This window comes from Antechinus flavipes, chromosome 1, assembly GCF_016432865.1.
Source record: "Antechinus flavipes isolate AdamAnt ecotype Samford, QLD, Australia chromosome 1, AdamAnt_v2, whole genome shotgun sequence".
In the NCBI taxonomy this organism is placed as follows: domain Eukaryota; kingdom Metazoa; phylum Chordata; class Mammalia; order Dasyuromorphia; family Dasyuridae; genus Antechinus; species Antechinus flavipes.
In genome coordinates, this window is record NC_067398.1 from 112,377,129 (window position 1) to 112,401,971 (window position 24,843).

The following is a 24,843-nucleotide window of genomic DNA, read 5'->3' on the forward strand; positions in this document are numbered from 1 at the left end:
TCTGGCAATTGGCACAAATCCACAAATGCAAGGTGGATCTTTTGCATTAATAATCAAAATCAGAACTTCAGGATTACTCCAATTTTAAGGAAAATATAATTCTCAATATGTTTGTCCCTGTCTTCCTGCATAGCCCAGCTCAAATAGTTTTTAACTCTTTCTCTTACTTTTGTCCTTTTTAATTATCTACCAGCTTCATATATTCCTACACACACATTTACATCTTTTGTAAGTTGCTTTTCTTATTCAATTTTATTTCATTTTCAGTTCCAAATTCTCTCCTTCTCTTCCTGAGAATATAAGGACAAAATTTGTTACAAACGTGAAGTAATGCAAAACAAATTTCTGCATCAATCATGTTTCTAAAACAAAAACAAAAACTAAGAAAAAGAAAGAAATAGGCTTCAGTCTGCACTCCGAGTCCATTATTTTTCTTTCTGGAGGTGGATAGTATTTTTTCATCATGAGTCCTTTGGATTTATTGTGGGTCATTGTACTGATCAGTTGATCATAAGTCTTTCATAGTTGATTATTATTACAATAGTATTCTTACTGTATAATTGTTTTCCTGATGTTGCTCAATCCACTGTTCATATAAAGAAAAGCAAATAAGGCACTTAAGCTAGATCACAGCCTGTAGAAAGGGATAGCCTGGAGACAGATTGTGAAGGATTTCAGGTACCAAAGTTGTATGTAATCCTACAGGAAATGGAGCTAATGAAGACCCTTGAACAGGCAAGGAAAACAGTCAAATCCATGCTTTAGGGAGGTGATTTTGGTAGTCATGTGCAGAATGGACTGGAGGGGAAGAGAGACTTGAGTTTGGGAGATCTAATAGGAGAACATTAATAGTAGTCCAAAGGAAAGGAAAGAGGAGATCCTGAGTGAGACTAGTGCCTCTGTGACTGCAGAGCAGGGCCCACATGCCTGAGATGTTAATGGCTGCAAAGAAACTTTCATGCTATTTGTTGAGTTGAATTGACAATGTCCCAGAAAAGTTACAAATAGTTTAGCCCAATCACAATTCTGGTAGTTGTCTGACTATTTTCTAAAGACCACCTTCCTTTTTCAACGAGTTTGACACTGACTTAATATTTTTCTCTTTTCCCCAGTTCCTGTTCTAGGGGACTTCAACATTCTTCCTCATAAAACCTTAATCACTCAGTTTCTCACTTTTAATCTATTCCATCTCAATCGCACACAACATGGCCCTATCTTTGATCTTGGTATTACCACAAATGTACCATCTCCATGTTCAAGAATTCTGAAATTCTTTTCTCTGAGAATAACCTAATAGCTTTTCATTTCTCCTTCTGTGGCTCTTTATGTAATCCTACTCTTAATCCCCATTGTGCCTTCTAGTCCCTTGACCCTTCAGTTCTCTACCAGGTCATCTCCCCTACACTAGCCACTCTTTCCTCTTCTTCCCATCTTGGTGAAACAATTCAGATTTTCTCATGTATCTCTATATCCCTTATCATTGCTGATTATGCCTACTCAAAATTTAGCCTTGAATCACTCCCATAATTTATTGCCTTCACTCTTAAAGACATGCTGCTAAACAAAGGTAGAGAAAATGATACGATTCTTACTGAATCAACTACAGATGTATGTTTTATAAGCTCAGCTAGGCCTTCACTGCTGCTAGAAAACACTACTATTCCTCCATTATCAGCCCACTATACCGGTCTCCACAGTGACTCTTCAAAAAAATTTTCATTTCTCATCAAACATCCTATGGCTCCCTCTCTTCCTACCCATTCAGAATTTCAGAGATTATCAAATCCTACCAGTAGTTTCTATGCCCTTATGTTTGTTAAGCAGATCAGTAGCACAATGGATAGTTCCAGATTTGGAGTCTAATTCTGGAGTTTGAATGCTGTTTCAGACACTTAACTGTTTGACTCTGAACAAGTTACTTAACCTCCATCGATCTCAGTTTTCTTATCAACAAAATGGAGTAATAGCACCTAATACCCAGAGTTTTTATGAAGATTAAATAAGAAAACATTAGTAAATCATTTTGCAGATTTTATTGTGCTATGTAAATACTGATATATTTTTTTTTTTGCTTTGACTTATTGTTTATCTGATGTCTTACTGTGATGTGGAGATGGTCCACACTACTTGGTAGTGTCAAAAACTGACAGCACCTGTCTTCCAAGTAATAACCTCGTTAAAAATTCAGAGAGCCACTACTAGAGGTTTGGCTGCCAGGTAATAGATCTCTTAGATCACAATAGTGGAATAGAAAATAAGTCTAAAAGAAACAATATGATGCTAATTTAGAAAGTTTGGTGTCTGCAATTGGTTATGCTCTGGGTCACTTCCTTCTGTGCAGTGGAGTATAGTAATTACAATGATTGTCCAAGCATGCTAAGGAATGGGTCTTAGAATGTATAAGAAAGTTGGTGAATTGGTAGGTTAATTAGGAGAGACTTAGGACTTTTTCTCATCACTTGATACAAGAAGCAGTGTTTCTTGGTAGATTCCCTAATTACAACTCCAGACTACTTGGTCTTTGTTGATAGGGCCATGGAAGTTCAAGACTGAGATTCTGAAAACTAAAATGTGTGTTTCTTATTAAAACAAAGTCATATTGATATTGTATGCTTATTGTGGTGCTTTATTATTCCTGGTTTTCTGAGGAGAGCTAGGCAACTGAGTAGATAGTACCATCTAACAAATAAGATGTGAGGCAGAACAGGAGTCCTTCTGGGACAACCTGAGAAGCCCAGAAGAAAGAGCGCAGGATAGATCTTTCACCAGTGTGAAATGTAAATACCTCCTGCCTAGCTCCCAAAAAACAGCAAGCTGGACCCCTGGGGCTAGCTGGCTTCAGAGGTATCCTCAGCCCCAAGCAACTTTCAGCTCCTGGACAGCATCCTGAGTGTTCAGGTCTGAGTCCTGGAAGACTGAGGGAACCTGGGTTAATGGGAAACACCAGACCCTGCCGTCCTGCAATGATGTTGCCCAGGGTGAGCAAGAACTAGCACACGCTGTGAATGCCAAAGCAGTGGTGCAGGCACACTGCTGGCTGTGGGCATTTGCAGAAGGGTAGAGTTCTGGATTTGAGATTCCAGGTCAGAGAGGAAAAGTCTATAGAGCCTTCCAAAATCTATAAAGAAATAGAGAGGAAAAAGTGCAGTATGGAAAGATGAGTAGATTTTTAGGAAAGGATAAAGAGGGGAAAGGTGACATAGGATAAACTTGGGTACAGAAGAATGTTTGGATTAATGGGAATAGGATAAAATAATGTTGATTAATGGGGATGGGATTAAGAGGGAGGGAAAGAGTAAGGGGAAAAGATAAGAGAAGGATTCATTGGTAGAGGAAGGTTAAATAATAGCAAGGCAAGTTTAAAAGTAGAATTAAAGTAGAACAGTTAGCAGGGATAGGAAATAAGAGATATAAGCAAATTTAATTTAGAATTTAATTTAATTAATTAAGAATTTAATAGGAAAAAAGTAGGGCTAGTAATCATTCATCTCAAAGTCAAACTTAAAGTTTCGATCAAGAGGGAAATCTATATGATATCTCAGCCATATTAATATTGCTTTAGATATATACCTACAAATGTATACATGTATAATAAATATGTATGTGTGTATGCATGTCAGTGTACATATGGGGTTGTATATGCATGATGATGATGCATGTATGTATGTCTATAACTTTAGGAAAACTCTCAAGATCTAGTTTTAGTAGCAGAAAAAATTTATTGCATCATGGCCAACTCTCTCAACTAGCCTTAGTCTTTTCCTGAATATAAACAACTAGATCATTACTTGACGCCTTTCTAGCTTAGCAGGATCTGCCAAAGATTATGCTTCACTGCCTTTAAGAACCCAGGGTAGCGTCCACATCATGATGAGATCACAGATAACCAGAGTGGGTAAAAAGGAGAGTTTTGATAGTTAGCATTTATTAAGTGCCTACTATATGCAGGCATCATGTCAAGTCCTGGAGGGGTAATATTGGTGAGTCTCCTGACAAATGGACTGGAATTGTTTTTGCTCTTTAAAAGGTATTTGAAGGAGGTAGCTAGGTGGCACAATGGGTAAAGTACCAGCCCTGAAATCAGGAGGACCTGAATTCAAATCTGACCTCAGACACTTAATATTTCCAGCTGTGTGACCCTGGGCAAGTCACTTAACCCCAATTGCCTTCACCCCCCCAAAAAAAAATGTTGAGGGCTAGCAAGGTAGCACAATGGATAAAGACATGATCCTGGAGTTAGGATCTGAATTCAAATTTGGCCTGTGTGACCATGAGAAAATCATTTCACTCAATTGCCTCAAAAAAAAAAAAAAAAAAAAAAAAAGGTTATTGAATCCATTCTTGAAACTTGATTAGTTTAAAGGATTAAGACTTCAGCTTTGAGATAGCTTCCTAGTCCTAAGCACCTGCTTCCTTAGACTTGATCAGTAGAAGACCACTCTGGACAATACAGAAGCAGAAAAGCTCTGTTTAACTAAATTAAAGGAATATCCTTACTGAATATCTTTTCCTTGTTATAAATCTCATTTCCCTTCTTTCTTATATCATCAACTGGATATGTCTCATTTTTTTCTGCTCTCAAGCCTGCTGTACCATCTCCACCTAAGCTGGCCTAGATCTACTGCAAGGACTTTCACACTTAGTAAATATTTATTGTCATGTATTACAACAGAGTGTAATAAAATGGAATTGTTACTCCTATTTTGTAGTAATTAAAATGAAACGCTAGAGAGACACTTTAAAAAAAAAAAAGGACACAGGCAAATTTTGGAAGATTTTCTTATACTTGATTTATAACTCCTATTCAAAAAATTTTTGACAGGATAGCATGGTGCTCTCTGCTCCCAGGAGAGTGAGACCAACTTTCCACTTGTAGGCATATAATTTACATAACAAAGGAAAGTTGTCTTAAAAAGAGAGACATTCAGTAGAGATCCTAGAATGAACAGCTATTAGTCAAGGGATTTAGTAATTAGAGGTCACCTGGTATAGTCCCTTCATTTTACAGTTTAGGAAAAGTGTGAAACAGACAGACAGACTTATACAAAGTCACAGATAGGAAGTAACAGGACTAGAATGTGAACTCAGCTCCTTTAACTCCTTTTCTGTTGTTCTTTCCTCTATATCATGTTGCCTCCTATTTATTTATATTATTCTGGTATTTATATTAGATCTCCCCAGACAGAAGCTACCTTCTCTCCCATACACATACACTATAATCCTACATATCTCTGCTATTCAAAGAGCAAGATGTGCCCCCCCTCCCCACTTACTACTTATTACACTTAACAGTTTTGTGACTCTCTAGCACACATTCCACAAATTTTTCTGGTGTGACCAGATAATATCTATATAATTCTCAAATCCTTTAATGAAATTTTCCCAGTGGAAAAAATGGAATTAAAAGGAAAAGGAAAAGTGCAGAACAAACAGATTTTCTGTCACTTCTGGTTTGCCCCACTGTCTTACCACTTACCACCACCATCTCTTCTTCCCACCTTATTTAGTCTCTTTTCTTCTCACTCCTTCTCACTGTCATGACATGTATTAAGGGAAAAGCATTTTATTCCACTTCCCTGAAAGTGTCATCCCATTGTCCACCATTTCTAAAATGGGAAAGGAAAGAAGAAGGGGTAAATGTTTCATCATAGGCTACATAAGTCTAATCTTACCCAGAGATAGAATTGTGCATTAGATGAAATTTTTTTCAAGCTGATGATGTTATAAAATCCAATTGTCCAATATCAACATTCAAAGAGGAGACACCCCTATAAAAGGAGGAGTATATGGTAAAATAACTTCACATGGAAAACTTTTATAAACCAAAGGAGAAAAATAATTTTAAGGAAAAGGATTTAATTCTGCTACCACTAAGAAGACACAGATTTTCTCATTTAATTCTTTGATTTATAGTTTCTTATTGTAAGGAAGTACCCATACTTTTATGGTCTCTGGGAAGAGCAGTAGCATTATTTGCTATCAGGAAAGTGTTTTTAAAATCTCTGTACTATTTCAATAGCCTAAATAGTTTGAAAAATCAAGAGTAACTGCTCCAGTGGAAAGCGATAGAAAGAAAAAAATTTTAATCATTTTCTTGTTTTAATAGTGTATCTTTGTCTTGTAATAGAAGTTGATTCTCTATATAATTGATTTTCTAAATTAAAGTAAAGTCATGCCACATTCTTTTAAAGAAGGTTGGAGAAAGTTAAGGATGGTAACTGACAATCAACTAATAGAGTTCTAACTGGTCAAAGATAATATAATTGCTAATATTTATACACTTTAAGATTTGCAAAGTGCTTTACAAATATTATTTCCATTGATTTTTACAGCAACACTTGGAGGTAATGTTAGTACAATCACCCCCCATTTTGTAGTTGAAGAAACTGATACAAGCAGAGATTAAGTGACTTGCCCAGAGTCATACAATTACTAAATTTTGAGACAGGGTTTGAACTTGGACCTTCTTAACTTCGGAACCTGTTTTCTTTGTGCATTGTATCTGCCTTCCTCAAATAAGGAATTGTCAATTCTCAAGCACAAATTCTTCTTGGCAAGTTAGTTAGTTATCAACCCAGAGAGAAAAATCAGGAGGCAAATCATGCCTTAGGGCAACATGTTTTCCACTGTTCATGGTTGAAAGTGTAGACTTAGGGAATATATTGTTTATTGGGTATCTGGTGGCGAGGACTGGAAGAGATTAACAATAGATTATCTAGTGCCCAGCTTCTTAAATTATGGGTCATCACTCATGTGGAGTCTTGTAACTGAATGTGGGGAGTCATGAAATTAAGGATGTTAACTGACATTATTATCAGTAAATGTTTGATTTGTATGCCCTTATATCCCTATATGCCCTAGGTTATGTAAAAATTTCTTGAGCACAAAAAGGTTGGAATTGGAAAAGGTTAAGAAGACCTAATCTAGTGCAATCCCATTATTTTTACAAAGGAAAAAGCTAATGCTCAGGGATATTAACTTGCACCAGTGTTTCAAGAATAATAGTGAAGCCATTTATCTATGTTTATTTGTAAAGATATGTTATCTATGTATATCTGCAAAATATTTTAACTCTGTGAACAGGGAGTTCACTGGTATTTTTCTCATTTTATAAATGAATGAAGTATTTATTCCTCATAATTCCCAATCCATATATCTCTTCCATCTTTTCATAGTGCATTCCTTTTAGGAAAAACAAAGCCTTAGGATACAGAGTGGGCCTTTCCATAAATTCACATACATCTAGTCTACATGCACATAGCCATAATCTTCCTTTTTATTATAAATTTGTCAATCTGCATATGCCATAGAACAAATGTTTCACTTTGATTATTATAACCTGTGAACTGAAATAAAGAATAAATGAAGGCATGTTAAAAGGGAAACACATTTTCCTCATTTGACCAGTAGGAAAATGTAAGAAAGTTTTTAAATGATAAATTTCTAGCACTTCCTGCCAAAAAAAAAAAAAAGAGAGAGTTTTTTCTTACTTTCTTTCTCTCCTTCCCCTTCACAGCTGATGGCGTCTGTGTCTTTAAGTGCCTGGTCAATGGAGATACAGAATGCTGCCGAGTGGGGAAAGAGTCTATCTTAATTACTTTGGGGTACAACAGTGCTTTGCTATGGTTCCAGTCTCATTCTGGTAAGTGTTCTGGTCTGCTGATCACTGTAAACCCAGACCCCACCTCCAAGAACAGTCCTGGGAGAGTGAGCCTTTTAGCATCGGAACAAAGTTGTTATTTGTCACTCTGTTACAGAATAAATTTGGGAATTCTCTCCCAAAGTTGACTGCTCTCAAAGAATAAACTTGAGGAATGTTGAAAAGTTTTAGAGGTACAAGGTACTCAATTCAAAGGGATTTAGAGTTTATATGGGCCAATCTTCTCATTTCACAAATGAGGAAACAGACCCAAAAGGTAGAGGGAGGTGCCCAAGGCTAGTAAGTTAGTAAGAGACAAAATGGGGAATTTGAACTTGGGTTCTTTCTACTATCATACTACTACCTCCAGTCTTCTTTGTCCCTCCTCATCCCCCCAAATTCTCCCCCAAAGGACTGAAATTCCTTCTAGAATTGTCATCCTTTGGGGTTCAAGTTTCTTTTCCAGGAGGCACCTATGAAAATGCATCTTTTAAGAAAGTAAAGTGTTCTTCCCTTTTATTTATTTTCTTGGGCACATTAAAATCATATACTGGAAAGTGATTTAGAAACTGTTTAGTTACAGACTTACCAAATTACAAAGAGAGAAAGTATTTTTGAGGCAGTTAGTCCAACCCAATCCTGAACAAAACCTCCTAGAAAACATCCTTACCACATGGTTATCCATCTAGACATGCACCACTTTTCAGTGACTGCTGTCTAACAACTCCTTATCTTGTCCAGATGAAATTGACTTTTTGAACCTAAGTTTAAGATTTTATATTTATTCTGATTGGATTTAATTTTATTAGTTTAGCCCAATATTCTAGCCAATCAAGATCTTTTTCAAGCTGTTATCCAGTGTATTGGTTACTCTTACAATATGACATGTGCAAATTTGATTTATTTTTTAATTTAGCTAAGAGATTGCTAAAAATATTAAACAGCTAAGATCCAGTGGACATACTCCTGTGGCACTTCACTACACATTCCTTTAAGAATTGAAATAAAATTATTAATGAATGACTGTTTATTAAGTCCATCCATTCATTTCTGACCCAACCAGCTATTTGACCAATCTGCATGCACACAACTTACTTAAGATCTTATCTTATCAAAAACTAAAAAGTTTTAGCATTAATTTTTTTTATTCCAACCTCCTTTAGTTCTAAAATGAGAAAACCCAGAAGAATTTAGTGTCTTGCTTAAGTTTCCTTTGGTAGTCAGTCATGGGATCATAGCTCTTGGTTGAAAGTGACCATAGAGATCAATATAGAAATCCAATTTTCTCATTTTACAGATAAGTAAATTGAGCCAGAAAAGCACAGTTGGCCAGAATCATAAAGATAGTAATAGGCAAAGCTGAGAAGAAAAGAAAAAAGCTCAGCTTCTATGCAAGTTCAAAGCTCTTTCCACTGCCCTCTGCTGCTTCCTTTCATTTCAGAAATGAGAGAAATGAGGGACTCCTGCCCCTAGTTCAGTCTTTTCTCCTGTCTACTGCACTGCAAATAAAAATAACTCACATTTCCACAGAGCTTTAATAGTTACAAAGTGTATTTCCTCAGAAAATCAAGAAAAGAGTAGATTATTAGCCTTATTTTACTTGACTACTATTCAGGGTCAAGCTGCTCATAAAGGTCTAAGTTAGGATTTTAACTCAGATCTTTGAACTTCTAAATCCGTTGCCATTTGTAAAATGCCATGCCAGCTCTCTAGAGTGCATAAACTATGTTGCAATGCATTAGTTTATCCTAGTAACTAATTCATCAAAAAGAAGGCACAAAGAGTATAAGAAACAGAATAAGAGAGTTTTTAAAAATAGATATGGAAAACTCCAAGGGTTGAGGATGCAGGGAAGATCAGAAGTATGGGGAGTGGTAGTCATAATGGATAGAGAAGATTAGGAGAGTATTAGAAGCATGGAATCATGTAGAATCGGCAAAAAAAAAAATTTTTTTTAATGGAGGAGAAAGGTAATGTGAATAGGATTTAAATTATCTTTAGAACTTCCTCAGAGCTCTAAATCCTATGAAAATTTGGAACATTTTATTGCTGAACCTGTAGGTATAATTACAAACATGCAATATTTATTTTTCCCCATTAGATAAATGCAGATGATAGTGACTTTTACAAGTAGATCACTTATTCACCTTTAACAGATGTATTCCATGTATTGTAGTCCTCTTGTGTTTTCCTCATTGAAGGGACCACTCAATTCTATTTTCTAGCATGGAATGGAAAGACATAAGGCAGCAGAGCACAGTGCAAAATACACTGACCCTGGAATTAAAGGATCTGGGTTTAAATTCCACTGGTAGCATTTATCTACCTTTTAGAAAGACCCTTATCCTCTTGACCTCAATTTCTCAACTGCAAATTAGCAGATTAGACTAGGTGACTTGTGAGGTCTGTTACAGCTTTAGGTCACTGATCCTATGAAAACCCTGACATTCTATGGTCCTTGAATTTATTATGATCTTTGGCATATCCCTTTATCTCTCTGATCTGTAGAATGAGATAATATAACCAAGGTCATTTTTCTCATAGTCATTATAAGAATGAGATTTAGCAAGCCTTAAAATGCTATAGAAAAGTATAACATTAATGGTCAGTCACATGTCCAGGACCCATGATTTTATCAGCATAAGAGCTACTTTTACCAACACAAAGCCTTAACTCAATAAGCTTGGGGAATTGGTCATGGATTAGCAAGACTAGATGATTTATTCAAGATCACATAGCTAGTAGGTATTCATGGCAGGATTTGAATCCAGAATTCGAGTCCAGAACTCTATTGACTGTGCCATGTTGTCAGTTTTCATTGCCATGAATAAAATAAATTTAGTTGAATTTATTAAAGGAAAGAAATTCATGTCTTTTGAACACTTGCGTTGTTTATAACATTGCACTGAGTGCTATTGGGGCATATAAAAGGGTTTAAAATGCAATCCCTTGTAGCAAAACAGCCACATGTGAAAAAATTAAGTAGCATTGTGAGCCTCCATTGGACAAATATCATTATGAACAGTACAAACAATAAGTGTCCAAAGAATGAAGAGGAGGAAGACATTAGGAAAGGCTTTATGGATAAATGGAAATTTGACTTAACTTGAAGGATGAATTTAATTTGGAGAGGCAGAGAGTTCTATGTTGGGGAAAATGGGAATTGTACAACATGAACAAAAAGTACAGCAATGAGATCAAAGTACTTTTTGGAAATATTGTGTAAGCTAGGTTGATACAACATTAAATTGGTTGAAAATGAGTCCTCTTTGATAATTCTTAAGGCACTTAATAGTTACTAAGCTTCCTGAACACAAATGTTTCTTGATAAAGGGATATTGGTTAGCTTCAGCATATATTTATTCCTCAAAGTCATTAGTATGCCCATCAACTAACACTGTACTCTTTAAGTATGGCAGTTCTGATTTCTAACTAATAGACTCTCTTCCTTTATAGGATTCTTTCTGCTATATTCTAGTCTTTTCTCATATAACACTAATAGCACTAATTGGTACTTGAACATAGATAGGATTCCATATATTCTTCAGTATTTGAAACTTCTTGAGGGAAGAAAAAAATCATCCCCACCTCAAATAAATAGGGATTTGACTGTTATTTGAATTACTAGTCATTTGATGCACTGGTTATATTAGTGACCAAAAACTTGCTCCTGGTATTTGAGTCATCACAATTTATAGTTCTTACCACTAGTAAAATAAAGTTTTTTTCTAAAAAGACCAGCATCTCTTCCATGACAATATATTTTGATATGATTTTTTGTTGTTGTTTTAAGGCCAAAATTGAGAAATAGAATAGTGTGGGAGATGAGAGCAAACTTCATAGCCAAGAAGGTTTGGATTAAAGTCTCATTTCTGACATATACCTTGTTATATCCCTAGGTAAATCTTTTGTGTTTCTTAAGGCAACTCTAAGATTATAAATTTGAAAGAAGTTCATTGGTAGAGGGAATTTCCTCACCTAGGTATTCTCTATCCCAGTAAAATTACAAGTCTGATTCATATCCTTATATTATAATTGCTTCCCATTAGTTCCTTTATGGTTCCCTCTCTCTAAAGAATTAAAATTGTATAAGATATTCAAGCAAAACCATTCAATCCAGCAAGTACAAGCTCAGTTAACCAAGCAGGAATTGTTCCACATCTCTATAGCTCCTCACTTTTCTGACAAAAAGAATATTTTAACATCATTCTTCTGGAGTCAACATTGGTCACTTAATGCCAATTCTATCATCTGTCAATGTTGTCTTCATATACATTTTCATTGTTATAATCATTGTTCTTCTGGTTCTGTTTTCTTAACTGTATATAAGTTAATTTGTCTTTCTGTATTTCAGAGACTTTTTTTTCTTCATTACTTGTAACATAATTTTCTGTAACATTTGTGTATCATAATTTGTTCAGTCATTCCCAAATGAACCATTTTAAGACAACATTTAAGGGCAGAACTCGGGAAGATATTAAAATCAGGATATTTAGAGGTTTTACTAAAGATGATGTGCCTTGTTCAAGTTTGCCCAGGAATATAGATGTGCTCCATTCAACTTAATTATTCCCTTTGGGAAGATGGTTTTGAGGAGGAAAGAGAAAGCACCATCCAAAATTCTCTTCTCCAGTAAAAATAAAAATTGGTGATGTGACTTTAAAACTTTCTAAGATAGTTGACAGGGTAAGGGCAGGGAAGAGCCATATTGGCCATAATCCAAACCAGAGAATTGCTCTAATTCACATCCTTGCTTTTAAAAGAGTGGGTAGGGAGCTTTAGTGTCTATTTTTATAAATTATTGAGAACCTTTTACTTATGAGGTCCTTATTCTAAAGATAATAACTTTTTTCCTCCTAGAATAGCCAGTCAATTATTTACAGAACAATTATTTACAGTGTATTACAGTATATATGATAAAGTAAATATTTTTAGTCACCAGAATGTATCGATCTCTCACCCACTTTGCACTGAACCTTATGCTCTGATGGGGAGTAGAGAGGAGAGGACGTGTGGTATTCAATTATTTAGCCTCATCTAATAGGCTACTCATGGATGTTGTGAGCCATCTTAACATGATTTCAGATTGTATATTCACTGTTATTTTTCTGCTTCTCTATTGTATCATGCTAGTTATTCTTTCACTCCAGTAATTCTCTACATGTATATATTCATTTTCCATCTAAAAGTTCAAAATGGTTTCTATATTAAAAGTATCTTCTTTTAACAAATTGTACCAAGGGCACTCTTGAATTCTAAAAATTTATAAGTAAAATGATTTTTTCTTTAAAAAAATAATAAAGCTTCTAGAGAATGAAGAACAAATTAATACCACAATGGTAGAGCAGAGCAGAAAGGCTTTTTTTGAATTTGACATATTCACCAACCAGAAGATATAAACAGATAACTTAGAAAAGAAATGCATATTGATATGAAATGCTATAAACATAATGTAATGTTCACAGTTGAAGAAAAACTAAAAGAAGCAAGAACATTCAAATCCTGGAGAAGATTTCTTATATTATCTCACTCTTTCAGATGGCTAATCCTTATGCCAAGGAACTTTTCAGTGTCAGTTATTTATTTTGTCAAGGTCTGACAACTTAAGACTGCCAGGGAACTTGGTTCTCCAGGAACAATAGGAAAGGGCTCCTCTAGAGTTCCTGATTTTAACTCCATTGCCTCCTGTTCTATCTGTATTTCCAGCTTTATTCTTACACTTCTCTCCCTGAATAGTTGTGAAAAGCATATTCCTACTTAGATATACTTGCTTAGATCTGGGCTTCTTAATTTGGTATTGGCAAATAAGATAGATAAAGAAGTAGATATATACAGGCATATACATATATGTATGCATGTATGTATATTTATCTCTATATACAGATAATATATAACTATTTCAATATACTTAGTTTCCTTTATAAACTTAAAGTTTTATTTTATTCAATTAAAAAGCTTATTCTGAGAAAGGACTCAGGATTCACCAGACTGTCAAAGGGGTTCATGAGCAGAAAAATATTAATAATACCTGGTTAGAGACCACAGTTATGCACTTAAGTTTTTTTCACCAAATGATAATGTGTGACAATTAAAGTAATATGATGGGAACAATGTTTCAGAAGATAACTAGAAGTATGTAAATTTAATTGTATACTAAAGAAACTAGATAGTGGAAAACCAGTTAGAAGGTTATTGTAATAATAACCCAAGTGAGAATTAATAATGAGCCTGCTCATTTTCAAAATATATAGAGAATTGACTCAAATTTATGAGAAATCAAGCTATTCTCCAATTGATAAATGGTCAAAGGATATGTATAGATAATTTTCAGATGAAGAAATTGAAACTATTTCTATCATATGAAAAGGTACCTCAAATCACTATTGATAAAAGAAATGCAAAATAAAAAACTCTGAGATACCACTACACATCTCTCAGATTGGCTAAGATGAAAAGAAAAGATAATGACAAATGTTGGAGTGGAGATGGGAAAACTGGGATACTGATACATTGTTGGTGGAATTGTGAACATATCCAACCATTCTGGAGAGCAATCTGGAACTATGCTCCAGAAGTTATCAAACTGTACATACCCTTTGATCCAGCAGTGTTACTACTGGGCTTATATCCTAGAGATCTTAAAGGAGGGAAAGGGACCCACATGTGCAAAAATGTTCGTGGCAGCCCTCTTTGTAGTGGCAATTGGAGAATGGTTGAATCAATTGTTATATATGAATGTTATGGAATATTATTGTTCTGTAAGAAATGACAGGATGATTTCAGAGAAGCCTGGAGAAACTTACATGAATTGATGCTGAGTGAAATGAGCAGAACCAGGAGATCATTATACACAGCAACAACAACACTATACAAAGAACAATTCTGATGGACGTGGCTCTTTTCAACAATGAGATGATTCAAACTAGTTCCAGTTGTTCAGTAATAAACAGAGTCATCTACATCCAGAAAGAAAACACTGGGAAATGAGTGTGGACCACAACATAGCATTTCTACTCTTTCTGTTATTGTTTGCTTGCATTTTTGTTTTCCTTCTCAGGTTTTTTCTTTCTTTCTAGATCCAATTTTTCCTGTGCAGCAAGATGACTATACAAATATGTATACATATATTGTGTTCAACATATACTTTAACATATTTAACATGTATTGGACTACCTGCCATCTAGTGGGGAAGGAGGGGAAAAGTTGAAACAAAAGTTTTTGTAAGGGTCAATGTTGAAAAATTTCCCGTTCATATATTTTGTAAATAAAAAGCTATAATAAAATAAAATAATAATAATGAGCCTGAAATAGAGTAGCAGCAGTGAGGAATGAAAAAAAAAGATGGATATATTTAAGAGACATTATATGAATAGAATTGGATACCTGAATGAATAATTCTATGTTGGGAGATTAACAAAGAGCCATGGGTCAAAGAAACGCAAAAATGAGGACCCCTTCCCCTTCCTCTCTCAATCTTATTATCTAATAAGTGCTTCTCATAGTGCTTTGTTACTCACTAAGTATTTACTAAATTCTTGTTGCCTGATTGACTCCAGGACTCTCTCTGCTTAGTACTTGAGAGTTACGGGATTTTTTTTTTCCTCCTCTGCTTTCCAATCTGTTAAGTTCACCTCTAGTATGACTAAATCTGTTTTCCATTGCGTATATTTACTTATCCTAACAAGGAAAGATGTGGGCAAAAATGATAACTCTAAAGCCTCTATATTTGAAAAGTGCCTGTCCTGCATCGTTTTTAAGAGGGAAAAGTCATGCCTCACTGGTGAACAGGCTGTTCTGTGCTTTCTAATTTCTAGTACCTGGGTCATGCTGACCATGTGTGTACAATGTCTGAAAGGCAAGGCATAGATAAAAAAAAAAGTCATAGAAGGAGCCCCCTGGCTTTTCTTTAGGAAATTAAACATTATTTATTTATAATAAGATAACCTGTATGTAGGCCATGTGCGGTAGGTATGGACAAGAGAGGAACCCCTCCTCTGAAATAGCTCATTTAACACAAAGAATGACAGGGGAATGAAGTGATAACATAAATGTGACCTAAGATTCTCATCATCTTGAGTTTAGAACATTTGACTAATGGCTCCTGGATAGGAATTATCAGGAGTGCAGAGAAGGGGAAAGAGATGGAGAGGTGCCAGTGGTATCTGTTAACATAGCTCATGTTCCATAATAGCAAAGCCCATTTCTTACCTAAATTTTATATTTTCCCCAAGGCTTGGCACATTGTGGTACATATAAGCATCTTTTGATAAATATTGTATGAATTAGTGAATGGACAAAGGAATAGATTGAGCCCAGTGTCAGTAAAGCTTTGTCTTTTAGTTTGGATTAAATGAAAAATAGCATGTTTCATAAAATTTTATCTGTATCAGACCCTGGGATGGCTTATACTGTTTGGTTTATTTGTAGCAAATTTATTTAATTTTAATACACAATGCTTTATGAATCATGTTGGGTGAGAAAAATCAGAGCAAAACGGAAAAAACCATGGGAGAGATTTTTTTTAAAAAAGGGAAAAAAAGAAGTGAACATAGCATGTGGTTGATTTACCTTCAGTCTCCTTAGTTATTTTTCTGGATGCTAGTGACATTTCCTATCCAAAGTCTAGTGGGATTGCCTTGGATCACTGAACCACTGAGAAGAACCACATCTTTCATAGTTGATCATTGCACATTCTTGCTGTTACTGTATACAATGTATTTCTGGTTCTGCTTGTTTTACTCGGTATCAGTTCATATAAATCTTTCCAGGCCTTTGTAAAATCAGTTTGTTCATCGTTTTTTATAGAATAATAATATTCCATTACCTTCACATACCACAACTTGTTCAGTCATTCCCAATTGATGTGGCCCATACTCTTTGAACCAGAATTTGTAATTCTAGATGTATACTCCAAGAGCAAAGAAAGGCCTTACATGTCACAAGATGCTTTTTAAAAAAAAGAACTGGAAATAAAATCAACGTCCAATACTTGGGAACTGACTGCATAGCATAAATGTAATGGAATGTTATGGTACTATAGGAAATGATGAATATTAAAAAAACTGAATCAGAGAAAATCTTATGTGAACTGTTACAGATTCAAGAAAACATAAGCGGGAAAAAATTATATACAGTTCCTACTGTAATATGAATGGAAAGAAAACAAAAATGCTAAAATTGAACATTGGATAACATGTAATGATTAAGTCTGGTCCTGAAGAAGAAAGAAGAAAATATACTTTCCTTCTGTCCTTCTTTGCACATGTGAGGGACTACAGATATGAAATATTACTTATACTGTCAGACTCAATCGTTAATATTGGTTAGTTTGTTGAACTGTTTTTTATAGTCCTCTTATTTTATTTTATTTTATAAGCAATGGTCTCTGGGTTTGGGAAAGATATATCTGGAAATGAAGGCAATATAAAGACAAAAGCTATTAATATTTCTAAGAGAGGGAAATTGTAGTATGCTTCTCTCCAAGAATTCTTATCATCTGTTTCCAGCATTGAATCCAAAATTGATTTCTTTGAATTTAATTTGAGTTTGGTTGCTTTTTTAATGTTTTCATTTGTATGATTGTAATCATTATATATATTATACATATTATTCTTCTAGTTCTTAAGAACCCAAAATTAGATCAAAGAAGTCTAATATTTCTCTAAATTCTTCATATTTCATCATTTCTTAAAGTACAATAATATTCTACTACATTCATATTCCAAAATTTGTCCCCACATTTCTCAATCAGTGGATATCCAGTTTGTTCCCTGTCTAATGGATAATATATATATATATATATACACACACACACACACACACACACACACACACACATATTATGTATTACAGTGATGAGGTTTTGTCTTCTATTCCTCCTAGACTGTAATATCCTCAAGTCCAAACATCATGTTTCAACTAAACTTTGAAATTTAGTTAAACTAAACTTTGAAGTTTAGTTAAACTAAACTTTGAAGTTTAGTTAGATGGAGGCTATCTAAAAGCATTTGTGGATTGAGTTACTTAGTCATCATCTTTTATAGTCTTTTTTTGTTCTCATCATAGGTATGATTGATTACTTCAAATGATTTTTAGCAAAATCTATGAATTTAAAAGGAAATGTAGCATGCTCCAAGCATTTCAAAATTTTCCAAATGCAAGTTCTTTTAAAAAAAATTTTATTTTTAACTTTTTTTTAAATTTTGAGTTTTAAATTCTCTCTTTCCCTCTAGTCTCTCCCCAACCCATTGAAAAGACAAGCAATATAATATCAATTATACATTTGAAACCATTCAAAACATATTTCCATATTAGCCACGTTGCCACAAAAAAGCAAGTAAAATTTAAAAAGTAAAAATATCATAAAATTTGTACTCAGTTAATCGGTTCTATTTCTAGAGGCAGAATTTTTCATCATGAATCCTTCAGAATTGTCTTGGATCATTGTTTTGATCAGGGAAGCTAAATTTTTCACAATTGATCATTGTTACAGTATTGTTGTTACTGTGTACAATAATCACCTGATTCTGCTTTCTTCACTCTACATCAATTCATATAGATCTTCCCAAGTTTTTTTCTGAAACTGGCTTTTTCATCATTTGTTTATAGCATAATAGTATTCCATTACAATTATATATCACAATTTATTTAGCAATCTGAATGAAAGTTCTCTATCAATGTTTGTTTGTTTGTTATTAAATAAAACTTACAATTCAAAAAACTGCTTTATAACAGCAATCATAATCTTGCTTTGCTTGTATTTTAAGTAGAATTTAGATATTTTTCCGCTACTAGTAGTGGAAAGTAAGAAATGTAGAAAACACAAATATTAACCTGCTGATTCCTTATTTGAATATGTTGATGCATCTATTAGCTTTGGGCATATCATCTACTAATGCAGAACACAGTCCCTCTATCTCTTCCTATTCTAAATAATTATGGACTTTGTCTTTCTATGAGGCTTCAAAAGAGATGATGTGTATATGAAGCAAGAGCCAGCTATGATTTTTGTTATATTCTATATTTAATGTACCATAGGCTTTCCCCTCATTCTTACTGCAAGGGTGCATATATACAAGTCTTCAGTCTAGTCATGTTCTGTCTCCCATTGTTTCTCCATGATTGATCTGCCTCCTTTTCCTGTTGTATGTGTCCCTGACAATGTATTTTGTGCCACATCTTGGCATTCCAGTCACTGTTGATAAAATAATACAGTCTGCTTATACCCACGATGCATATTTCCATTGCCCTTAGGGTCACCTGCAAATGTGATATTTCTGAGACAGTGATGTTTTATAATTCACAGACATGTAGCAGCACTGAGAAATGCTGGTATTAAAAAGATGGCCTTTTGCTCATTGGAATCACTGCAATCATCAAGCCATGTCACCTCTCTAACCTGAATTATCTCATATGATGGGGGGAGGGATGATAAATAATGCCCAAGTCCACTCAAGTTTTAATGATTTTATATCTGTGATTTATATTATTAGTAACCCCATCTTCCAATAATAAATAATTCTTACATTTTTATGTATTTGCTATATTTCATCCTACTTCATTTGATTCATTTACTAACCCAATGGAATGATCATAATAGTTGCTGGTGCAGGGGAGGAGAATGTGTTTTTTAAAAAAAAGCCTTTCATATGTAGTATTACCCAATATCATATATCAAGATTGGTACTGAGGGTCAAGTTTGCACTTAGGAGGCCGAATCTACAGGATTTATTACTAATTAGATCTGCTTTTAGATGCCTGCTGTATGCTGAGCAGCACAAGGCCTGATCATAGGCCAGATGTGGTATCTGAGAGAAATAATATATCTCTAGTACTTAGGAAAGTGCTGGCACATAAGAAGCACTGAATAAATTGTTATTTGACTATCTACCATGAGATATTTTGCCCTAAGGTACAGTGATCAAAGCCACCTGCAGTAGCACTGAGAAGAATTAGGGGAAAACTCAGAACTTTACTCTGATAATCACTTCCCCCACTCCCCTCACCATTACCAGAATGTGAAACCTGTGACTCTGTCAACAAAATGGGCTAATCTAACTAGATTATAATAACATTAAAGGCAGTGTGAAATCAAATTCAATACAATTGTCCCTTTATTGTATTGAATACAATACAATATTGTATTCTTTCACAAATTTTGGGAATCTGTATTCCAAAATCCATTCTCACAAGTGGATTTAGTCCCTGAGAATGGATCTATCTCATCCTCAGGGCTCTAAGTATATTCCTGAAGGGTGGGATGATTCTCCAATGCCATCAGTTTGAATCTCCATTCTGGTGTGTCCTCCCTAGTATTAAACAGCAATGATTGAATGTAAATAGCAATAATTTCTGCTTTGGCCAGAAACTCTGAGGGTCTTTCCCTCCCAGCTTTATTTATTTACTTAGATTTTTTGGACTAGGTGAAAGAGGAGATTCTTTGCCTCAATTGCTACCTAGTCTTAATCATTGAATGGGTGTAGCCTCCGTCAAACTGAGATCTCTTGAAGATCTTAGCTTATTATTTTTTTAAATAACTTTTTTTTTTGACAGAATGTATGCCAGGGTAATTTTTTACAGCATTATCCCTTGCACTCTGTTCTGTTCCGATTTTTCCCTTCCCTCCCTCCACCCCTTCCCCCAGATGGCAAGCAGTCCTTTACATGTTAAATAGGTTACAGTATATCCTAGATACAATATATGTGTGCATAACCGAACAGTTCTCTTGTTGCACAGGGAGAATTGGATTCAGAAGGTATAAATAACCCGGAAAGAAAAACAAAAATGCAAGCAGTTTATATTCATCTCCCAGTGTTCTTTTTTTGGGTGTAGCTGCTTCTGTCCATCCTTGATCAATTGAAACTGAGTTAGATCTCTTTGTTGAAGAAATCCACTTCCATCAGAATACATCCTCAAACAGTATCGTTATTGAGGTATATAATGAAAAGATCTTAGCTTAAAAAGGCCGAGGTCTCCCACTGCATCCAAGGCCATTTGCAGTCATCCTGACCTATATCTGGCCAATGGACCCAGATAACTCTGGAGGGGAAATTGAGGCAGGTGATTTTGCACAGCCCTCTCTTACTTGAATGCAATTCACTTGTATGTCATGCATCATCTTCATGATGTCATGGTCCTTTTCGAGAAGGAAGGACAAACAGTAGTGTCACCTGTACCATGTAATCATTTAATGTCAAAGGAGAAAAGGGAATAAGTATTTATATAGTGCCTATTATGCGCCAGACATTGCACTAAGAGTTTTTACATATATTAGTTGATCTTCACAATGACCTTGAATAAGAGATGCTATTGTTACCTCCATTTTACACTTGCAGAAATGGAAAATACAGAGGTTGTGACTTGCCCAAGGTCACACACTTAGAAAGTGTTTGAGTCTTGATTTGAACTCAGGTCTTCTGACTTCAATCCCAAAGTTCTATCTACTGTGCCATTTTCTAGGGGAGATTTATTGAGAGATTATAGCAAGGACAGAGAGAGGAATAAACAAGGTCTTTCCAAGACTTTGGGATGATATGTACTATATACTATCTTAATCACTGTGAAGAGCAAGGGGTTTTTACATTTTTTTACTAAAACTTTTTCTTTTTCAAATAATACATGGATAGTTCTTCAGTGCTTCTTAATGTGCCAGTACTAGAGATACATTATTTCTCTCAGATACCACATCTGGCCTATCAGGCCTTGTGCTGCTCAGCATACAGCAGGCATCTAAAAACCTTGTATTCCAATTTTCCCCTGCCTTCCCCCACAAGACAAATAATCCCTTCCCCTAAATGGCAAATAATCCAATATATGTTAAACATGGTAGAAACATAGGTTGTCTAATATATGCATATATATTTATACAGTTATCTTGCTCCACAGGAAAAAATCAAATCAAACTAGAAAAAATGAGAAAGAAAATAAAATGGAAGCAAACAACAATAATAAGAGTGAAAATACTAGGTTGTGAACCACACTCAGTTCTCACAGTCTTCTTTCTGGGTGTAGATGGCTCTCTTCATCACAAGATCATTGGAACTGGTCTGAATCATCTTATTGTTGAAGAGAGCCATGTCCATCAGAATTGATCACCATATAATCTTGTTGTTGCTGTATATAATGATCTTCTGGTCCTGCTCATTTCACTCAGCATCAGTTCATGTAAGTCTCTCCAGGCCTCTCTGAAATCATCCAATTGGTCATTTCTTACAGAAAAATAATATTCCATAACATTCATGTACCATAACTTGTTCAGCCATTCTCCCACCAATGGGCATCCACTTAGTTTCCAGTTTCTTGCCACTACAAAGAGGGCTGCCACAAACATATTTTGCACTTGTGGGTCCCTTTCCCTCCTTTAAGATCTCTCTGGGATATAAGCCCAGTAAAAACACTGCTGAATTGGAGAGCAGTTTTATAAATCATTTGACTCATCAAATTCACTTTCTGAATTTGGCTTAGATGATGGATGAGTCATTATGTTACTTTCTCTTCCTCTTGGTTGTCCTCAATCCACTCCTGTGCCAGATCAAGCAGGTGGCTTTAGATTTTACCCCCCTCCCTCACTAGACTTGCTTGTCTAGAAATTTTGTCATGGAACATAGTGCCTGGACCTCTGCCAATTTATTTTCCTAGTCTTCAAGTTCACCAGAACTGAACAGCTTGGTCCAATATTCCACCTCTGTGCAGGAAAGTACATATACAATCAAGACAGATGCAACAGCATATCCATACAGACCATATAGCAATGGCCTGGTTAGGGAAGTAAAGGCCCAAGACTTCTCTGTCTACCTGAAGTCTTTTAGGACTTCTTCCTTGAACACAACTGGGGAGCAAAGAATGGCTCAATGTCCTGGTTAATACCTTCTGTAAACATTGACAATTCTAACTCTCTTCTTCAAGAGATGAGCCAGCAAGAGATAACAAATGGTGCACGTCCAGAGGGAGATTTTTGTCAGAGCATACTGCAAGTGCTCATAAGAACTGGGCTATCATTGGTCAGTCTTAATCCTTTATTATACTAGGTATTAGGATAGTCCTTAAATCTCACTCATCTTCCTTGAGTGTATCCTCTAGATGTATTTTTCTCTGCCAAAGATGGAGTAATTCAGTAAAAAGTAAAAAGTTTTTGAAAATTTTGGAGTTTCTCAGACCTAGAATGTGAATTTAGATCACTGGAAGCCTTTTACACTTGCCATTATAAGTTTTGGTTCTCAGTCAGCAATGGTGAATGTTTGAGTATTTATGGCAACTTGTGTATGGTATTTTCAGGCTTGTGATAACACTGCTTTGTAGTCTCAGTGTTTTGAGTCATTTTAGATGTTTTTCACTACTCGGAGTTTAACTGTTTTGCAAAAAATAGCAGGAATGAAAACAATGGCATTTACATTTAACCCATGTAATGCATGATCATCAGAATGGGCAATGTTTTTCTACCATCTGCCATCTCATTATTTCTGTCATGTGAAATTAAAACTATTATTTTAATAGATAGCAGGAAAATTACTTAATGATGATTATCTTCTACTGACATTTGGTTGTTATTGTTCTTCCCTTCAGACTTCATTTCATGGATGGAAAAAGAAAATAGATGATTAATTTGGGGAACAGATAACCAGCTAATGGATAGGCATAATATAGTTGTAATGTAAATTTTCAGTTATCTAGACATCTGCTGGAATTCTCTCTCTGACCCAAGCAGAACAGCTAATGATTCTTTGACTTCCCTTGATGATGACGTGATGCTTCAGAAGATAGAGAAATAAATGAGGAATTTGCTTTCTCTGGGAGATTATCTTGTTTGTCTTGTACTGTCTCGTTAATATGAAGTTGTTTGCCCGTTTTCTCCCTCATTAGATTGGGAGCCCCTTGAGGGCAGGGACTATTTGTTCTTTTCTATCCCCAGCACTTGGGATGGCAACTGGCATATAATAGGAATTAAATTTTTATTTATTTGTTGACATTTTGGGTGGATTTGATTCTCATCAACTAGGATTAGTTGCTAAAGTTGCCAAATGCTTGCTAAAGTAGAAATTATTACAATCCTTATAAATAAGGGTGTGACATGTCTTAAAATGTGTGATAATTTTTTAAAATGAAGGGAATAAGCACTTATTATGTACCAGACACTGTATTAAGCACTTTACATATATTTCACTTGATCCTTAGAACAATCCTGATAGGTATGTGCTATTATAATTCCCATTTTACAGGTGAAAAAACTGAGTTTCAGAGAGATTAAGTGCCTTGCCCAACCTCACATAGCTAATCAGTATATAAGGTTGGATTTGAACTCATTCTTTCTTACTCCAAGTCTGCTGCACCACTGAGTTGCCTCCAGAATTGGTAGAATAGATATAGCCTGATATGGCTTAAAATTCTAAAGCAGAAGTAAAATAAGACTAGGATGAATGAAAGAGCCCTCAAAAAGGAAATTTTAAAATTATGTAAAAAAAAAAAAAAAGCATTTCAGAATAGAAGAAAAGGTGCTTTCTCTAGAGAGCCATATGTATTGGGAGACTCATTGACCAGCTCTGACTTTAAAAGACTACTAAAACAGGTGGAAATAAGGAGGTAAAAAAATTCATATACGACATGGTTCTGTAAAAATAGTGTTGAATGCTAAAAATTCAGGAGGAACTGATGCTGGCAAGGAAAACCAGGGACAAAAAAAGGGTTATTCTATTAGAAAAATGAGGAGAATCAAAAAATGATTAGTCAAGACTGTTAAGGTAAATGTGATGATTGAAGGAGGGAAAATATGGTCAATATGGTAAATTTTTTCTTTACTGGTAATACAATCTAATTTTGCTGGGTTTTTTTTTTTTTGCCAAGGAAGTAATTGGCTCAAAGTCACATAGGAAAGGGACTGACCTGAGACTAGAAGGCAGGCCTTTGGAGTCTATTATATACACTAGGGGGGTGGGCTAACAAATGGATGAGCAGTCTTCATGCCCTGCTTGATTATAGCGAGAATGATTGCCTCTGGCTCCTTACATGACCAAGAAAGGACAAGAACAGAAAGCCAGTTCTCCATCTTGGCTTCTTATGATTATCTAGATCAGTTGAAAGATGTATTTCATCCTACTATCCTTAGCTCTAAACAATTGTGGGAGTCATTGCCAACATTACCACAACTCATGATTACCCTAAATATCTGATACTCTCCCACTCTGCCTCCTTCCTCTGTTTTAAGAATCTCC

General features: G+C 35.1%; 1 protein-coding gene across 2 annotated transcripts in view; it reads left to right on the forward strand.

Annotated features, from left to right (window-relative positions):
* The window catches only part of LOC127555577 (histone-arginine methyltransferase CARM1-like), a 242,669-nt gene that overhangs the window by 91,664 nt on the left and 126,162 nt on the right, over positions 1 to 24,843 (forward strand). For both annotated transcript variants that reach the window (XM_051987990.1, XM_051987980.1), the window contains exon 2: positions 7,517 to 7,642. In XM_051987990.1, the coding sequence (XP_051843950.1) occupies positions 7,517 to 7,642 (126 nt within the window). The remainder of the gene's footprint in view (positions 1 to 7,516; positions 7,643 to 24,843) is intronic.